The sequence below is a fragment of the Gekko japonicus genome, unplaced genomic scaffold (genome assembly GCF_001447785.1).
Source record: "Gekko japonicus isolate JY-2015 unplaced genomic scaffold, Gekko_japonicus_V1.1 scaffold1240, whole genome shotgun sequence".
In the NCBI taxonomy this organism is placed as follows: domain Eukaryota; kingdom Metazoa; phylum Chordata; class Lepidosauria; order Squamata; family Gekkonidae; genus Gekko; species Gekko japonicus.
In genome coordinates, this window is record NW_015170313.1 from 151,418 (window position 1) to 169,889 (window position 18,472).

Sequence of the window (18,472 nt, forward strand, 5' to 3'; positions counted from 1 at the left end):
TAAATGCCTTTAAACAGTCATGGGGAGCCATCCCATGTCTTGGAAAAAGTGTCACTCATTTATTAACATATTCTTAATTTGCTTTTCAATGTAAAGAATTAACACAGTGGCTAACACATAATTACAGTAGCGCAAATTTAAGCTGGTTAAATTGCAGCGCTAAAACCGGTTACAACGCTCAGATCCTTTTAAAATCACAACAGATGTCGAAATCATGAAGAAATGGAGGAGAAGAATGAAAACTGAATCAGCCAATCCAGAAAGACATTTGAAACAGCTTCATTACACATTGGATTTCTATACCGCCCCTTTCCGTAGACTCGGGGTGGTTTACATAGTTTGTACAGTTTTTCTAACTTAGGGGCACATAGACAGGGGAGGTGAATTCCTTACCCAGGCACCCTCTATTTTCGGCAGGGTCTTCTTTTCTTCTTAGCTTTTTTCCACGGCGGTTCTTGCTTGGTGCTGGCGATATTTTTACTGACGCAGGTCTTTTCAGGTCTTTGCTAGACGCAGGCGCAGGTCTTCCATTCAAACCCTCTTCTGATTTTAAAGATGCCAAATAACTCTTCGACTGAATGTTTTCTTGCTGAATGTTGCTCCGGACTGGAGATGTTTTCCCCGAAATACTTTGATGGTTGACTTTTAATAGCGTAATAAGGAGAACGGTTGTTTCCCCCCTTATCTGTGGGCCCATAGTGCAGTGGTAGAGCATATGCTTGCATGTGTGTATGTTCTCAAGTTTAATCCCTTGCTGTTAAAGAATATCAGGTGGAAGAGCCGGTTAAGACCTCTGCCTAAGACAAGAGAGGTATTGTCAGAGAATAGACAGTCGTGTGGTTCATCAGAGGTCAGACATAGTATAGGAAGCAACTTCATACACACTTTTTCTTTCTTCTGTTCCAGACTGGCTCTAAAACTGCAACCGGGAATGTACTGCCAGCTCTCTATGGAGTGTGGAGAACCCAAGGGGTACCTGGGTAAGAATTAGTGGAAGGGGGAAAAACAATGAAGAATGATGCCTGGGCCTGTTTGTTTGCTCTTTAGAAACTACTTTGCTTAATGAAGATGAATAATAAAATCATAGAGTTGGAAGGGGCCACACAGGCCATCTAGTCCAACCCCCTGCCCAATGCAGGATAAGAACATAAGAGAAGCCAATGTTGGATCAGGCCAATGGCCCATCTAGTCCAACACTCCATACACATGTATGTCTTTAAAAGAAGAATGTTCTAAGGGCCTGAGAGAGTCTTGCTAGAAGGAAATACTACTAGCATCAGTCTGATAACATCCATTGGGTTTTCTCATTTGGGTGACCTCATGTAGAATAATAAATTTATAGAATTACAAGGCCCATGTTTTCCAAGTTACTTGTTGTCTTGGAGGAGGAGATGGGCAAGACCTGACTTTGCCACGGACCCTGGAGAACCACTTCCATCCAGCAGAGATAATACTTAGATGGACTTGAAACACAACAACCCTATGTGGTAGGTTAGGCTGAGAGTTTGTGACTGCCATGGAAGCTTGCTGGGTGACCTAGGGCTAAGTAGTGGTTCAAACCTGGGTCTCCCAGATCCTAGTCTGACTCTTTAACCACTACACCACACTGGCTTCTTTATCCTATCAAAGCATGTTTAGGCAATTCAAATTTATTGTAACTAAATTTAACTCCGATGTTACACACACACACACATACATATTCCTGACAGCTGGTAAAAGAGCTTCCTCCAATCAAGCTCAGAATGGTGCAGCCAGACAAATATATTCCACTGGGTTGCTATGAGGACAGGACTTTCTGGTGGTTGGCTGGGCTGCCATGACGGTGGTGGAGATGGCTTGATGGGTTTCGATAGTTCTATATTATATTATGTGCTTGAGTTTTGGAACTCCATTTGGAGAATGGAACCACTATTCCGTTAATGTCATGCAAATGGGGAAATGGGTGTAGGAATGGGGTGGGCCAGATAAGGGAAAGGCTTAGCTAATCCGAGGGAATTGCCTGGGTGAGTGTCTGATTTGGTAAACGCTTTATTGAGTGATGGAGCCATTCCAGTTGCCTGGAAGGAGGTGCTTGTGAGGTCCCTCCTAAGAAAACCCAGAAGGTTTAAACAGTTACTGGGCAGCAGAATCAGGATACAGGATGATCTTGACAGGCTAGAAAACTAGGCTAAAACTAACAAAATGAATCTCAGCAGAGATCAATGTTAACGTTTAGGTAGGAAAAATCAAAAGCATAATTACAGGATGGGGGAGACTTGTCTTGGCAGTAGTACATGTGAAGAGGATCTAGGCCTCTTATCTGAAGTGGTTAACCTTGTAGGTTTCAACTTTTTCCATTTAGATGACATTCTTGTAGATGTATTACGCTGTATTGTACATTAATTTAAAATTAATAAAGATGATTTTTAAAAAGGATCTAGGGTTCTTAGTAGACCATACACTGAACATGGGTCAGCAATGTGATGCAGTAGCTAAAAAGGCAAATGTGATTTTGGGCTGTATAGTGTATAGTGTCCAGATCACACAAAGTGATGGTTTCGCTTTTCTCTGCTCTAGTTAAACTTCACTTGGAGTATTGTGTTCAGTTTGGAGCACCACAGTTTAAAAAGGATATAGACAAGCTAGAACGTGTCCAGAGGAGGGCAACAAAGATGGTGAGGGGTCTGGAGACCAAGTCATATGAGGAAAGGTTGAAGAAGCTGATTATATTTAACCTGGAGAGGAGATGAGTGAGAGGTGATATGATAACCATCTTCAAGTACTTGAAGGGCTGTCATACAGATTATGGAGCAGAGTTATTTTCTGTTGTTCCAGAAGGTCAGACCAGAACCAATAGATTGAACAGTGGAACAGGCTTCCTCGGGAGGTGGTGGGGTCTCCTTCTTTGGATGTTTTTAAACAAAGGCTAGATCGGGGTGTCAAACTCATTTGTTATGAGGGCCGGATCTGACATAAATGAGACCTTGGTGGGCTGGGCCATGTGTGTCATAAATGTTATGCCAGGTAGCGGAGATACAAACTTTATAAAGGACACAAAAAAAGGGGTTTTTTTTACTTAAAATAAAAACATGCTTGAAACATTAGCACTCTTGCAATATTTTGTTTATTTAACAGTGTCTGATAACTGACACCTCTTGCTCTGAATTATTGCATCAAAATTTCTGTGCTGTTGTAATCTTGAGTATGCTGTTCAGGTGTGTATCTGTAAGCTGCAAACCTATGATGATGCAGCAGCAGCAGCAGCAGCAGAACTGGAAGAAGCAGAAGACAGCCAGTTCCACTGCGGGCCTGATAGAAGCTCTCCGGGAGCCTGAACCGGCCCCCGGGCCACATGTTTGACACCCCTGGGCTAGATGACCATCTGACAGCAATGCTGAGTCTGTGAATTTAGACAGACCATGAGAGGGCGGGCGGGAAGGGATGAGCCAGTGCTCAGCTCTCCTGGCCCTTTCTTACATGCCCCAAGATATTACCAAATGCCACTTTGGGGTCACGAAGAGCCCAGGGATCCTGGAGATTTTTTACCTTCCTCTGGGCATAGAGCAGGGGTCACTGGGGGTGTGTGTGTAGTTGTGAGTTTCCTGTGTTGTACAGGGGGGTGGACTAGATGACCCTTGAGGTCCCTTCCAGCTCTATGTTTCTATGTGTGTACTGATATCATTTTGTTTTATATCATTGTGATCCTACTGACTGTATTTTACAGCCATTTCCATCTTGCCAGGCTCCAGAGATACGGCTGTGTCAGTTTGCCACTTTGACAGTTTCCTCCTTTCCCCTGCTGCCTGTGCCAATTGCCAAAAGTACAGCTGAAATCAAAGCTGCGAGACAAAGGAGGGGAATGCCCAAGTATCAAAAGGCTGTAACCAAGATTCTTGCCAAAGGAATTGCTAGGTATTAAAGTATAGGAAGTCGGATCATGATGTTCTCTGTGATCTTAATGCATTTCATTCAGTTTAACTGAAGCATTTTGGGACTTGGCCAGAACTATAGACAGGAATCTGGCTGAGATGGATGATGAAACTGACCTGTTAATGGCTACAGTCCTAAATACATTTGGAAATAAATTACACTGAAATCAGAGGGAATTCAGAGTAATCATAGCTAGAATCTAGTTGTAAGAGTCCAATTTTCTATTACGGGAATGATTTGTGATCAGCTCCTAATGCTTTCTTAAATATGGGAGAGAGAGCCACTGGGGAGGATAGGATTTGGGGCTGGATCTTAGGGTTATCCCTTCCTCTAGTTTTGTTTCCCGGTTAGAAATCACACCTCCAGATTTGTGCCTGCTGTATGAGCCAAGGTAAGGGGAAGAGGTGGCCCTTCTGCTGCTGGCATGGGATAAGTTCTGTTTGGAAAATCGCTTGGGAAAGGTGGAACAGGTTAATGCTTCATCCCATGCTGTAGCACAATCCAAATCTGGGTTCCTCTATGGCTGTTAGATATGCTGTCCTGTCTGAAAAGTGGTCATAGTTTGAACTGAACATAGTCATGACTGATTCTCTTACAAAGGGAGAACTAAATGTTAAATTGCTGAATGCGAATTCATTAACACATTCAAGATAATGTACCCCACCCTCAATGTTTAATAATCACCTGGGTTTCGGTAGGTGCTAATACCTTGTATGTCTTGTCTCTTACACATTATACCTCTTCAGCTGTTCTTTTGTTAACTTCCTATTATATCTGCTTGTCTCACTTCCTCCTACACTAGATTTTACATTTTGCTTGTCTAAAACCATTTGGGAGTATCTTGTGTACATTCCTACAAACTGATTACTCTTTAGTTTGGATCTTGTGTTGAATTGGCCTCTTTGTAATATCCCTCCTAAGCCCACCTTTCTGTTGTATCTGTCCCTTATATATATAAAGCTGTCACCTCCAACGTTCGATGCGCACCAACAGTGTTTGGCCGCACGAACTGTCACTCAAAACCTTCCCCAGCTTTCCCTATCCATTGGCTGCATCGCCTAAGTCCCACCCCAGAACACAGACACCGCAGCCCTGCCTCTGCGCCCGGTCCCCTCAGAAGACAGACTATTGCCGACAGGGTGAGTGGAGCCTTTGAAGGAGCAGTTGAAGGGCGGTGACGGTGGCGCTGCATCGGCTGCTGCAGGCCCATTTTCACCGCTCCCCCCCAGCTTCACAGCCCTTCGGGGGAGTAGTTGAAGGACGGCAGCGGTAGCGCTGAGCCGCCCGCTGCGTGCCCGTTTTCAGTGCCCCCCTTCCACGACCTTCGGGGGGAGCAGTTGAAGGGCGGCGGTGACGCTGAGCCAGCCGGCGCAGTCCTGTTTGCCGCCTGCACAGGTCGTCGGGGGCAGCAATTGAAGGGCGGCGGCAGTGCTCAACCAGCCACCGCAGGCACGTTTGCGCCGTTTCCCCACCACCACTTAGTGGCCCAACGGGGGGAGCAGTTGAAGGCCGGTGGTGGCGGCGATGGGCCGGACGCCGCAGGCCCGTTTGCACAGTTTCCCCCACCGCCTTCACAGGCCTTCGGGGGGAACAGTTGACGGGTGGCCTCAGCAGCAGCGGCGCTGAACCAGCCGCTGTATGCCCGTTTGCGCCACTTCCACCCCACACACACACTTTGCGGGCCGACGGGGGAAGCAGTTGAAGGCCGGCTTCAGCGGTGGGGGCGCTGAGGCAGCCACCGCAGCTCCGTTTGTGCCGTTACCCCCCCCCCAGCTTCACGGGCCGTCGGGGTGAACAGCTGAAGGGTGGCGGCAGCGGAGTGGCGCTAAGCCGACCGACCAAGACCCGTTTTCGGCACTCCCCACCCCCACCCCAGCCGGCTATACAGGCCTCCGGGGGAAGCAGGTGAACACTCCAGTCACACCTTTGAGACGAAGTTTTTAGGCAACTGCACACTACACCTCCTCTGTGAGGGAGAATCTGCACATTTCAACCCCCCCCCCAAAAAAACACTCCAGTGCCCCCTTTCAGACCACATTTCCTTCAGGTACATGTTCACCCTCCTTTGCGACTGCAGATCTCCACCCCCCCCGCTGCTGCATTTCTTCTTTGCTTCTGTACTGCTTTATTATCAATGACCTTGGAGATTGCCGGTTTGGTGTCTAGGCATCACGTAGCCGTGGGATCGCTTTCGATTCCCAGCCTCGGCTCTAACGGTCTGGGGCCCCTTCTCCCACACGCGGGAGTCAGGACAATTGGCCTATGGATGGGGGTGTGTGCATACGAATACCCTATATCCCATTCTGCTTGTAGAAACATCGCCATTCTTAACAGTGACCATGTTACTTCATCTATAGCTCCGCAATAAAGTATAACCTTTCTGACAAGCGTGTACTCAGTTGTTGGCTGTGGAACCTGACACCTACCTTCCTACCTTCCCCGCTCTGTTCCTTCCCCCCTTCCTTCCCTCTTCCTTCCTTCCTTCCTTCCTTCCTTCCTTCCACCTGCCCACTTACCCTACCTTTCTAGGCCCACAACGGGCTTTGCTCCTTAGTTTACATATAAATCAGCATGATGGGTTTGCATTCCATTGTGTTTGATCAAGTGAGCTCTGGCTCACAAAAACTTATTCTGGAAGAAATTTTGTTAGTCTTCAAAGTGCCACTGGACTCCTGTTTTAATTCACGGCTGAAAGAAACCGTAGGCAACTCGAGCCTTGGTGGTCTAGCCTCATTGGCATGACTTGGTCACTGGTTTCATTTGTGGGGAGTATACAAGAGGACTTACTTATCCTTCGTCAGTGGAAGCAATGGTTAGATGCCAGTTAGAGGTTATGGTCTTTATCCAGCAGGTTGTCTCAATCAACCCTAAAGGAAGAAGACTGCATTTCTGTGGAGAACAATGGTGTTCTGCCACAAGATCTGCCCATGGAATGTTCTGTCAGTACATGCCTCTTAACAAATTGCTTGGCTTTAAAGCTGTAATTACTGTAATAGAGCGAATTGCTGTCTAGAGAAACCATAAAACATTTCCATCTGCCTGCCATGGTCCTGAAGGGAAGATCATTGCAGCAGACAGCGAGGGCAGCAAAGACTCTTACAGAGTCTGAAATCCGACTTAGCGCAATGAGGAAGAGACAGAACTCATCAGTGCCCGTTACAGAGTTGGCATCAGGTTTCCAAAGACCCGCCAATAATGCAGGGTCCTAGGAAGGCACTTGACTGGTTTAATGAAGCTTTATTTCAGGAAAATAAACCGAGGTGCTAGTTTCTTCTACATGGAATTCACTGCCACAGGAGGTGGCGGCGGCTACAAGCATGGACAGCTTCAAGAGGGCATTAGATAAGCATATGGAGCAGAAGTCCATCAGTGGCTATTAGCCACAAGGTATAGATAGGAACTCTCAGTCTGGGGCAAGGGATGCTCTGTATTCATGGTACCGGGGGGGGGGGACAGGGGGAGGACTTCTAGTGTCCTGGCCCCACTGGTGGACCTCCTGATGGCATCTGGTATTTTCTGGCCACTGTGTGACAGAGTGTTGGACTGGATCGGCCATTGGCCTGATCCAACATTGGCTTCTCTTATGTTCTTATGAGGGAATGTATCAGGATGCCTAGAAGTACTGTGCTGATTTTTACATTTATGTTTCACTGGGGAGGAGGAATTATGACACAACTGACAAATTTTCTGAATGCATTATGTTAGGCTAATTCTTAAAATAGTTAAAGACCAATGATTGGGAACAGGTACATCTAGGCATTCTATACACTGGGACCGAATACTCCCATCCATTTATGTAATTAACAAGACAACCTTCCAAGAGATTTGGAACTGATCTACTTTCAAGCCCAGAGCAACCCACTAGAGGGAATACCCAGAGCTGAGCTTGTATTATATAAGAGCAGAACATGTGAAGAAAGTTGGTTGGCTGATGGATGGGTACCTTACAATGGTCTTGTGTTTCCTCTTTGATTCACATTATAAAATCTGCCTCAAGCACCCTGGCTGATTTAGAACCAAGCAGGGAGGAAATTTAAAAGGCTGGATGTTGTTCAAGGGGCTCCTTAATCATAAGTTTTGTCAGTCCAAATAAGTTACCTGGATAGTCCAAAAAGTCGCACATGATACTGTGACAACATGGAAGTTTGCACATCCCAGTGCACCTGCAGGATAAATCTACCCTTTCTTCAAACGAACATTTTGAAGCATTATTCCTTCTTGTCAGAATGGAAGGCTGTTTCGATATGCAGACATTTTGCAGATTGGGTCAAATTCAGGATGGCTCCTTACTTACAGTGTCCAATATCCTATTAAACAAAATGTATTTACATAGTCCTCCTATCACATGGGCTCCAGACTCATTCTCATGACTGAACACAATGCAGATCATGCGTACCTTTCTCTCCAAGACTCTACCAGAACTGACAATTAGAACCTGTCCTCAGTGCCATAACCAGTTCCTGGAAATGTCAGAGAACTTCTGACCATGTCGGGGATCTCTCACCACCAGTTTGGTGTAGTGGTTAAGTGCACGGACTCTAATCTGGGAGAACCGGATTTGATTCCCCACTCCTCCACTTGCACCTGGCTGGATGACCTTGGGCAAGCCATAGTTCTGTCAGAGCAGTTCTTGAAAAAGAGCAGTTTCTCTCAGAGCTCTCTCAGCCCCACCTACCTCACAAGGGTGTCTGTTGTGGGGAGGGGAAGGGAAAGGAGTTTGTAAGCCGCTCTGAGACTCCTTTGGGTAGTGAAGGGCGGGGTATAAATCCAATCTCTTATTCTCTTCTTCTCCTCCTCCTCCTCCTCCTCCTCCTCCATGTGATCACAATGAGGTGCCAAGGAGCTGGAACCAGGGAGAACTTTCTCCATATTTGGGAGCTTATGGTACCATCCAGATGGGCTTGAAATCACACTATTTATTTAATTCACAAACTGTCCCTCAAACAGACCCACAAGAAAGTCGGACAGGACTCTAGCAGCAAAATATGGGCTGGGAAAATTAATTAATTAACTTCGTTTATACCCCACCTTTCTCCACTGTTGGGACCCAAAGTGGATAACGTTGTTTCCCTTTCTGCCATTTTATTTTCACAAAAACCCTGTAAGGTGTGTTAGGCTGAGAGTGTATGGCTGGCCACCTAGTAAGCTTCCATGGCAGAGTCTCCTAGATCCTAGTCTAACCACTGCAGCACAGCAGCTCTCAAGATGTCCCCATTATGTGGGAGGGAGTTGTTTCTGTGACTCAGCCTATAGGTTCCCTTCTCTGCAAGGCTCTGAGGTAAAGTTTGCCTGGAGAGCCGTTCCTACCCACCCCCCTTAAGTGGGAAGGTCCTTGCCCTCTGGCCGATCGAGACATTTAATTTATTAGTTTAATTAAAATATTTATATCCTGCTTTTATTACCATTTAAATGCTTAACCACTGTCTAAAGTGTTAGAGATATATTGCAGAGTAAGGTAAAGGTAAAGGTGTCCCTTGCTCGAAAGCCAGGTGAATCCGACTCTAGGGATGCGGTGCTCATCTCCATTTCCAAGCCGAAGAGCCAGCGCTGTCCAAAGACATTTCTGTGGTCATGTAGCCAGCATGACTAGACGCTGAGGCGCACGGAACGCTGTTACCTTCCCACCAAAGTGGTACCTATTTATCTTCTTGCAATTTCTTACTTTCGAACTGCTAGGTTGGCAGGAGCTGGGGCCAGAGACGGGAGCTCACTCCGTCATGCGGCATCCGGGTCTCGAACTGCTGAACTACTGACCTTCTGGTCTGCAGTTCAGCATTTTAACCACTTGAGCCACCGCAGCCCTATTTGTATTGCAGAGTAGTAGAGTGCCAAAAAAAATATATCACATAAAATCATAATAAAAATACATCCATTAAAAATTATCTCAGGAAAAACAGATCGGACTGATGCAGTTTAGAGGCTCTCTTAAGCAGATTGATTTTCACGGTTTGCATGAAACCAAGGACCAAACTCCATGTTCAGTGTTTTAACAAGTTGCACCCAGGTTTCCCCAACCCGACCCTGGTTCCCTGCAGCTACACAACAGCTACAGAGAATGGCTTTTAGAAGATCAAGGAAGGCCCCCAAATGGGGTCAGATTGCCACTGCTGGGGAAGAGGGGCTCCTGTCTCCACCCAGCTTGTTTCCCTATGCAAACAGCCCCAGGAAGGGGGGAGTTATTTCCCTATTTTTGCTGCTCCACCTGTGCACATGGAATACCAAAAATAGGAAATAGCCCCCCCCCCAGCTGTTTCAGCATGGAAAAATGGCTGGGGGGGGTGAGGCAGGAGCCTTTCCTCCCCCAATGGCAGCATTCTGAGTCCATTTGGCCTCTCCTTTATTTATTTATTTTCCCATAGTTGCTTTGTGGCTGTGGGGAGCCCAAGTTGGATCCTGGTTTCTTTGACCCAACTCATTAACAACCCAAACATGTAGATTGGCCCTAAGAGAAATAGGGATGGAATTTAGCAGCCTCTCTGTCGCCACCAAGAAGGCATTATGTGGGCAGTCCTTGGAGTATCTCTGCCCCCAAACAGGCCTTCTGAGATCAATATGTGATTTGTGTTCAGAAGCAAACTGGAAAGCGTCGTATAGGCATGAGATGCTCAGATTGCTGAGTCTGTATTACCAACAAAGTCATCACATCCCCCCCCCCCGGTCATACATAGGGTCCACTGTCTCTCTAGTACATTTCTATCCTTCCCTTCCCCCAAGAAACTCAGCAGCTTGCATGGCGTGGTTCTTCCATGCTCATTTTACCCTCCAAACAACAATCTGAGGTCACGAAGGGATGTCAACCTCCAGGTGGCGGCTGGAGGTCTCCTAGGATTACAACTGATCTCCAGGTGACAGTCATCAGGTGTTCTGGAGAAAATGGCCACTTTGGAAGATGAACTCTATGGCATGATACCCCATGGGAGTCCCTCCCCAAACCCCGCCCTCCTCAGGCTCCACCCCCCAAAATCTCCAGGTCTTTTCCAGCCTAGAGCTGGCCACCTTATGTGCGTTGGGCAGAGACAGAGAGGGAAAAAACGGCATAAAGTTCACTGGGGGACTTTAAGCCATAGTGAGGATTTGAACCCCAGTCTTACAAATCGTGGTCCAGCACTAACCACTGGGCATGACAGTAATCCAATTGGGAAGATATCAGATTGTGATAACGGTTGTCTAGATTTTCGATAGGATACAATTTTGTGTATAATACACTCATGTAGACACAATCATGTAGAGTGTATTATATTTATATAGCCATCTTGCCACTCAATCTTTTGACCTCTGAGGAAGGCCTATGCAGGCCGAAATGCGTTAGGTCATGTTTTTAAGCCCGTGTATATTGCCATGCTATTTATATATTTGATGTGAATGGGCCCTTATATATGTTTTAAAATTTGTAATTAATAAATACATGTATCTTTTTCTGCATATTTTCTACATTTAGTTTTTAATATTGGCCCTCTTTTTCACATTTTACTAACCTTTGTTAGGTTCTGTTTTTTTAAGCAAAGCACTCCTGTCTTTGGCTGCAGCTTTCCAGAAGAGGTGAAATAGTTCTGTCTTTATCCTTCTGTCCTTTTCAGGCTGTTTGCAGGCGTTGTCCCTCGGATGTCGGCCATCAGTCTTGGAGGCTTCATTTTCCTGGGGACATATGACAAGATACGCCGTTTGCTCTTGTGAGCTGTCCCTGGGGCTCTGGATGAACTGCTGAGGAATGGGGTTTTTCCTTCACCCCTCCCCAAGAAGACACACATTCACAAAGATCCTCTTTTGCTTTCCCACAATTCCTCCCCCGCCCCTAGCCTCCTGTGGCTCAGCAGCTGTTCAACAGCCTGGACTTTATTCTCACTGTTCACAAAAAAAGGAAAAAGAAAAGAAATATGAATTTCCCTGTATGGAAACCCCTGTGCTAGCAATGAGCTCACTGGAAAGAGCGTGCCAAGAAAGGCAATATTTGGGGGGCAAACAACCCATTTTATGGAATCCAGCCTTGTGCCTGAAAGGCATTATTATTATTATTAGAACTCATTTAGGGAGAAGGATGTGCAAGCAAAAAGGACACAGCAGGCATGACATGGCCTTTTATTTTGTGACAACTCGATATTGGCGCTCAGGAAGACCGGACACCAGTGCAGGCCTGCTGCGCTCCGAAAAAGACCCAGACGGAAGAGACGGTGGATCTTCTTCTCTCTTGATATATGGAAAAGGGGGAGGGGGGGGAGCCATTTGTTTCTTGTTTGAACCCCGTTTGGAAAGTTTAGACCACTGTTCATACCTGCAGGTGCATAGCAAGCATTCTTGCTTGGATAAGCAAGGCTGCCTTTTTTAATTAGACTCAGATTTCTCCAGTAAAAGTACAATGTTGTATTATTTTACTGTCTAACAATGTTGCCTATGAAAAAGAAACAAAGCCCGGCTCTTTCTTTCCTTTCCACTCCTTTGCCTCCAAAGCAGCACAGAAATCACAGAACGCGAAAACAGAAACTGCGGACGGTGAGCGAGGAACGGATTAAACGGCAGCGGGGTTCATCCGTGACTCAGTGACTGAAGAGGACGCTCACAGTCCTTTTTTAGCAGAGCAGGAGAACGGAAGTTTGGTGGGGACTGCCGTGGAGGGTGTCGGGTGCCAGCTTCCTGCACGTGCCCACGAGCCTCAAGGTAGCCCAGCCGGTTGTCTGTGGTGGTGGGAAGTGCCATGAAGTAACAGCTGACTTATGGCAACCCCATAGGGTTTTCAAAGCGACAAACAGAGGTGGTTTGCCATTGCCTGCCTCTGCATAGAGACCCTGGACTTCCTTGGTGGTCTCCCCTCCAAGTACTAAGCAGGGCCCACCCTCCTTAGCTCCCAAGATCTGATGCAGCCAGGCTAGCCTGGGCCATCCAGGTCAGGGCAAGTTGGATTACTGATTATTGCACCCTCCTCCTTGATTAAGGCCGATTGTGAAACTTAGGGGAGTTTCAGAAGCATCTCAGGATGCAACATGAGGAGGTGTTCTTTGAAGAGTCACTTCTGGTGGGTCATCATGAAATGTGTCAAAAGATGTTTTTTTCAGTTGCAGTCTAAGGCCATAATCCAGCATAGCCAAATGCATTTACACCCACTGCAATCAATGGAGCAAGGAGGGTTACGTAATGCCACTTCCGTTGTGATAGTGCAAGAATGTGCAGTTGTGAGGTTACCTGTTCTCTCCTTTATAGATGTGAACAGGGCTTGCCAGGAAACCCTACCCCAAGCTATGGTGTCTAGTCTCACAAATACGAGAATGGGCTTCAGTCAGAAAGTGCTGAATTAAGCCGCTCTGCACGTGTAGATGGAGGCTCCTCTCTGCAACTGGACTTGCTTTAGTGTCCCACTGTTTGCGTTTCAAAGTTTATCCCTGGTTACAAGCTTTGAAAATAATCCCATCTTTCCAGTTCCATACAAGTCCCAAGGACACTGCGAAGAATCAGGGGCGGCCGGGATGTGTGTGTTGTATTTCCTGTCAATCTGGTACTTAGAAAAACTGGCTCATTATTAAGGGTATTTTTTTTGGGGGGGGGTAGAATACACCCATGCCCAAAGACTGGTAAGCATGCGAGTGTAACTGGAGAGAAATGACTGACATTGAAGGTGTATTTCCCTTAACTGTGAAAGGTTAACCGTTTGAGTACACACCTACATACATAACGCCCAAACAGTTCTCTGGCTCTTTGCATCCCTGAGCCTTTGCCTTCAAACTCACAGCCACTAGGACCTGCCTGGCCTCATTGGGAATAGGCAGAGATTCAAACAGAAAGGGACAACTGAAATGAAAACTTTTGAGGTTGTGAATTCTTACATTAAAAATTATTTCCTTTAATCAGTTTTTTATTTGCTGCCAGTTCATTTCCTTTCGGCAGCTCTGGATTTTAGCATAAGAGTGAATTTGTATCCCCGTTTCATGTACTCCTGTCTACAAAGGTCATGAAGTTTATAAACCCTCCCTCATTCTGATCCCAGCAGTCCCCCCCCCCCCGCCCCAATGCATCAGCCTTTTGTTGAGTGGGAAGGTACTGCACCTCATTGGCCTTTGCCTTGGAACACAGAGGTCGTTTGCATATGCGACTTGATTGGTTTTTGCCTCTAACATTCTAAACAGTTTGCTCTTCTGAGGTAAAATGTGTCCAATCTCCAGGTGAGGGCTGGAGATCACTCAGAATTACAACTGCTTTCCAGATGGCAGAGATCAGTTCCCCTGGAGAAAATGGTGGGCTCTGTATCCTTATATGCTGCTGAGGTGGCCCCCATATGACAGCCAATGTGACGTAGCAGTCAGGGCTTCAGAGCACGGGAGAGGCTGCAGGTGTGTGGGGGGTGGAAAGCTGAAGAGTGAGGGGGAAATAAAGGTAAGTTTATGACTGGCTGGGAAGGAGATAGGGTTGCCAACTCCTGGTGGGAAATTCCTGGAGGTGTGATGGATGGAGCCTGGAGAGGTTGAGGTTTCAGGAGGCGTGGGACCTCGGACAGGTACAAAGCCATAGACTCCACCCTCCAAACCAACTATTCCCTTCTGGGAAACCATCGTTGCCAATCTCCAGGTGAGGGCTGGAGATCACTCAAAATTACAACTGTTCTTTAGGTACCAGAGATCAGTTCCTCTGGAGAAAATGGTGGACTGAGTGTCATACCCTGCTGAGGTCGCCACAGCAAATTGACACTGAGTGTCCAAGGCCAGGCCACCCGCTCAGAGCCTCTTTCTACAGGCCGTTGTACTTATTTCCACAACAGGCCTTTTTCCTAGTCTTCTATATATGGGAAAGTCCTACCTGTATTGAATCTTCTGGGGGATGGGGGATGCCCAGGACTAGGGGGTGTGTGCTCGCTTCGGCAGCACATATACTAAAAATTGGAACGATACAGAGAAGATTAGCATGGCCCTGCGCAAGGATGACACGCAAATTCATGATGCCTACGACCAAGGTAAGGCCAAGCAAGCTCTTCAAGCAGCCATTGGGCCCTAAAGTGGCAATGAGAGCAGATACTGAGTCACAAGTGAAGTTAAGCATCATGATCCGAGTATGGAAGGTCTGTACAAGAACTGGTCATCACAAGCCAGGAAGCAGAAACTCAGTTTTGGACACCGAATAGGGCTTTTCATCTGCCTAAATACAATCTGAATTAGATGGTGTGGCATTGGTAGTAGTGGGGAAATGGCCCAGACCAGAGACTTCAGCTGCTTTGGCCAATTAGTAGAAGTTGTCTGATGAAGGAATGGGAGAAAATTCCATACTTCATGGGGCAGACACACAGAACATGCCTTCTCAGTCTTCCCGAACATCTTGCAACATTGATATTCAGGGGGATCTTGGAGATCCTACATGATGCAGCAATGCCAGTTTTTCCTTTTCTCTCTTCTAAAGGAAGAAAATTGGAGATCTCTATCTAGACAAAAAACTCCAGTGGTATTATAAATGGACCTTTATTAAAGACACTTCAATGCTGTTTGTTAGACACTTCCAATATTTTTACAATGTACTTCGCAATGTACAACATTGTACCAAAATTTTCTAATAAATAAATAACTTTGTACACAAAAGTAATACTTCCTCTTTCACATTGCCTCTCAGAAGCAGCAGATTCACATATTTAGTGGAAGTAACATTATTTAAACAGTTAGCTGTATCAAAAAATACAATATTCTTTCCCCAATCTGTTATTGTGGCAAATACGCTCAGCCTTTCCAATGGTGATACCTAGTTCCCCCTATGTCTCTCTGTGCTGATGTCCTATGAACCAACCCTTGACTTGTTTGCCTCCCCTTTATAAACATCTTGCTTCCTTTCAAACTAAGAAGGGAAAAAATGGCCACTTAAAAGGAAAAGAAATCACTCAATAGCTATCAGTTGGCACGTCACATAATTAGCCACCTACCACAAAGTGCAAGTGTTATCAGCCATTTAGAAGGGATAAGATAGATAGCTTGCCCAATTATGCATTGCTTCAGAAAGGCCAGCTTCAGCTAAAAAGTAGATGGCAAATTTGTGTCCTAGGTTTTGGTTGTGTGTCATCCCCCCCCCCCCTCCCAATGCACACTGGTTTATTGTCCTTGTTTTACAACCCCATGTCTCCTGTGGCAGTAGGATGGGTAAGACTACTTAAAGGGAGATACAAAATGAAGCAACAGTCCTATCAAGCTTTATAGGGAAAAGGTGTGTGTGTGTGTGTTTGAGCAGTTTTCCTATTAAAGTATCCCTTCCCCATCAAACCTTCAGGATAAAGTACAGGTGGCAGACAACACCCCCCCCCCCCCCGGCAAGTTGGTTACTTCCTATAAGCCAATCATGCAGGCTGATCCCAGGAAGTGTACTGGGTTGTGTAGTATGTGACCTCCTTACTGAAGAAGGGGGCAAGTTGTTCAGAAAAAAGGATGCTGTAAGGAAGAACTTAACACCCTTAATATTTGAAAGAGTGCAATGTGGTCAAGATGCCTACAGTGCTAACCACAAGGCATCCCCATTGGTTGTTCGGTCTTGTGTTACATCCCAAAGAGAGTTTCTGAAGGCAGTTCTATTGCCCTGATGTTTATGGGAGCAGCTCACTACATTGGTCTAAACAGAGGGGGTCCCCCCCCTTTGCTCCTCAACATTGTTTCTCTAAAAGCGGCCTTTAATCATGGCTTTTTAAAAAGGAGACAGAGAAATCCCCCCCACATGCATATTGTGACCTAAATGCAACAATTCTGAACTACAAAACAGGGCAAAAACAGAGAGATATTTTTGTTACACAGGTACAAAACATCACAAGAAGCAGCACTTCTATAAAGTAAAACAAAACGCTCTGTTTTTAAGTAAAACAGTTCTTCCTGTGCATGTTCACTTTTTGTTTTGTTTAGTTTTGAGTAGTGTTTTAGATGACAGCTCTGAAACCACTCTAAAAATAAAAACAGTAGCCTAGTGCGGTTACAGCCTATGAATTGTTGTTCTTAATTTCTGGACTCTAAATACAACTTTAATTAGAAAGACCGTACAAGACTCATAGATGTTTCTTTCTCCTTTAAAAAGCAACTAGCCACTATTTTAATGCAGTTCCACTGGGATGCATGACTCTTCACTAGTGCAATGAACAAACTGTGATCCTGCACACCAGATATCTGCGCATTGAGAATGTGTTTAAAGTCAACTGGATATATATCTATCCCCCACCATGTATGACAGGAGTCATGGCTTCTGTCATTAAAAAGGATCTGCCAGCTTCCCCTCCGCCTTCACCTGTGAAAAGACCCATTTTCCTTGGACAGGAACTATGCGAAGCACAATGCCACACAGTTGTGCTTTGGTACACTTCCCATTCATTTCAAGAAACCTGTATTTGAGTGGCTCTAATGGCGGTCTGTATCATCTCTGCCTAGTAATGCTAAAATAATAGACAATCCCAGTTTTAAAGGTCAAGTGCAACATTGCTGGACATCCATAACTGAAGTAGCAAACCAATCGGGTACTTGCTGCAAGAAGGAATTTTTTTTTTTGCCAGCAAGTCCTGTTCCATTACAATATGGGCCTGACCTTGAAGTTCCACTTAAGGCACCAGAATGATTACTCTTGGGAGGGGAAAAATGGGGGGAGAAACATGAAAAGTAACAGTATAGCGAGAAAACAATGTAGACTCAACGCTGAACAATTTCACTCCAATCGATCATGCACCAAGGAATAAAATAACTCTGTTAGAAGATATATATAATATATAGATAGATAGATAGATTTATAGATATGAAAACTCTTATGTACAAATGTACCAAATACACTTTCCCCCCACTTTACACAATAACTTTTTTTTTTTTTTGCATTTCTGTGCTTTCTATGCAAGCCAATGTGTGAGCTTCCGATACTTCTCATGGAAGTTTTCAAACTATGTACAAGTGGGCACCGCTTGGAAAGGACTTTGTTCCCCCACACAAGCTTGCTCCTTATACCTCATTTTATTTTCTCTTATTTTTTTTTGTTTTCCCATTGAGAGGCTGTCAGTTGAGAACTTGAGGTAGAAGTAGCTTAGATACTCTGTGCAAAGAAATCGGTAGATTCTGCTTATTTGCATGTTTCCTCTGTCCATCGTGATCTTCAGTGGCTTCACTCGTGAAGGGAGTCCCGTGACCTTGGTAAATGTCCATTGAGAAGAGTTTGTTTAGCTTCCGCTGCTGGTAATGTCTGTGAGAGTTCCGTAGTCCCTGTTAGGAACCTGAATGGGCCTTTGGAAGGTGACAGTAAACTATGAGGCTCAGAAGCCTTTGTTAAAGGTTGCGAAGAACCTGCAAGCAAACACCATGTAGATTTTAGAGACAAAAGGAGTGAGTCACCCAGAGCAGTAGGCTTCTAAAACCCCCACCATCTGTTATCTCTTCTGGTTATGGCAACAATAGACAGCAGTGTTCCGACCTAACCAAGTATCACTATTTTCGTCTATGTCTACTGCCAGAGGAAAGTAGACCCACTAAAGTTTGGTCCCACTGAGAACCAGCAATGCCCCCTAACAGCAACTTGATGCAGGGCCATCCCCAGCTTTGAACTGGAAGGACTTCCTGTGCCTACCTCAACAACAAACTCATCCTAGATTTTC

The 18,472-nt window shown here is 45.6% G+C and overlaps 1 protein-coding gene across 3 annotated transcripts in view; it reads left to right on the forward strand.

Moving 5' to 3' along the window:
- The window catches only part of SLC25A26 (solute carrier family 25 (S-adenosylmethionine carrier), member 26), a 160,288-nt gene extending 147,976 nt beyond the window's left edge, over window positions 1–12,312 (forward strand). For all 3 annotated transcript variants that reach the window (XM_015418006.1, XM_015418007.1, XM_015418008.1), the window contains 2 exons: window positions 907–980; window positions 11,487–12,312. In XM_015418006.1, the coding sequence (XP_015273492.1) occupies window positions 907–980; window positions 11,487–11,583 (171 nt within the window). In that variant the 3' untranslated portion in view covers window positions 11,584–12,312. The remainder of the gene's footprint in view (window positions 1–906; window positions 981–11,486) is intronic.
- The last annotated feature ends 6,160 nt before the right edge of the window (window positions 12,313–18,472 follow it).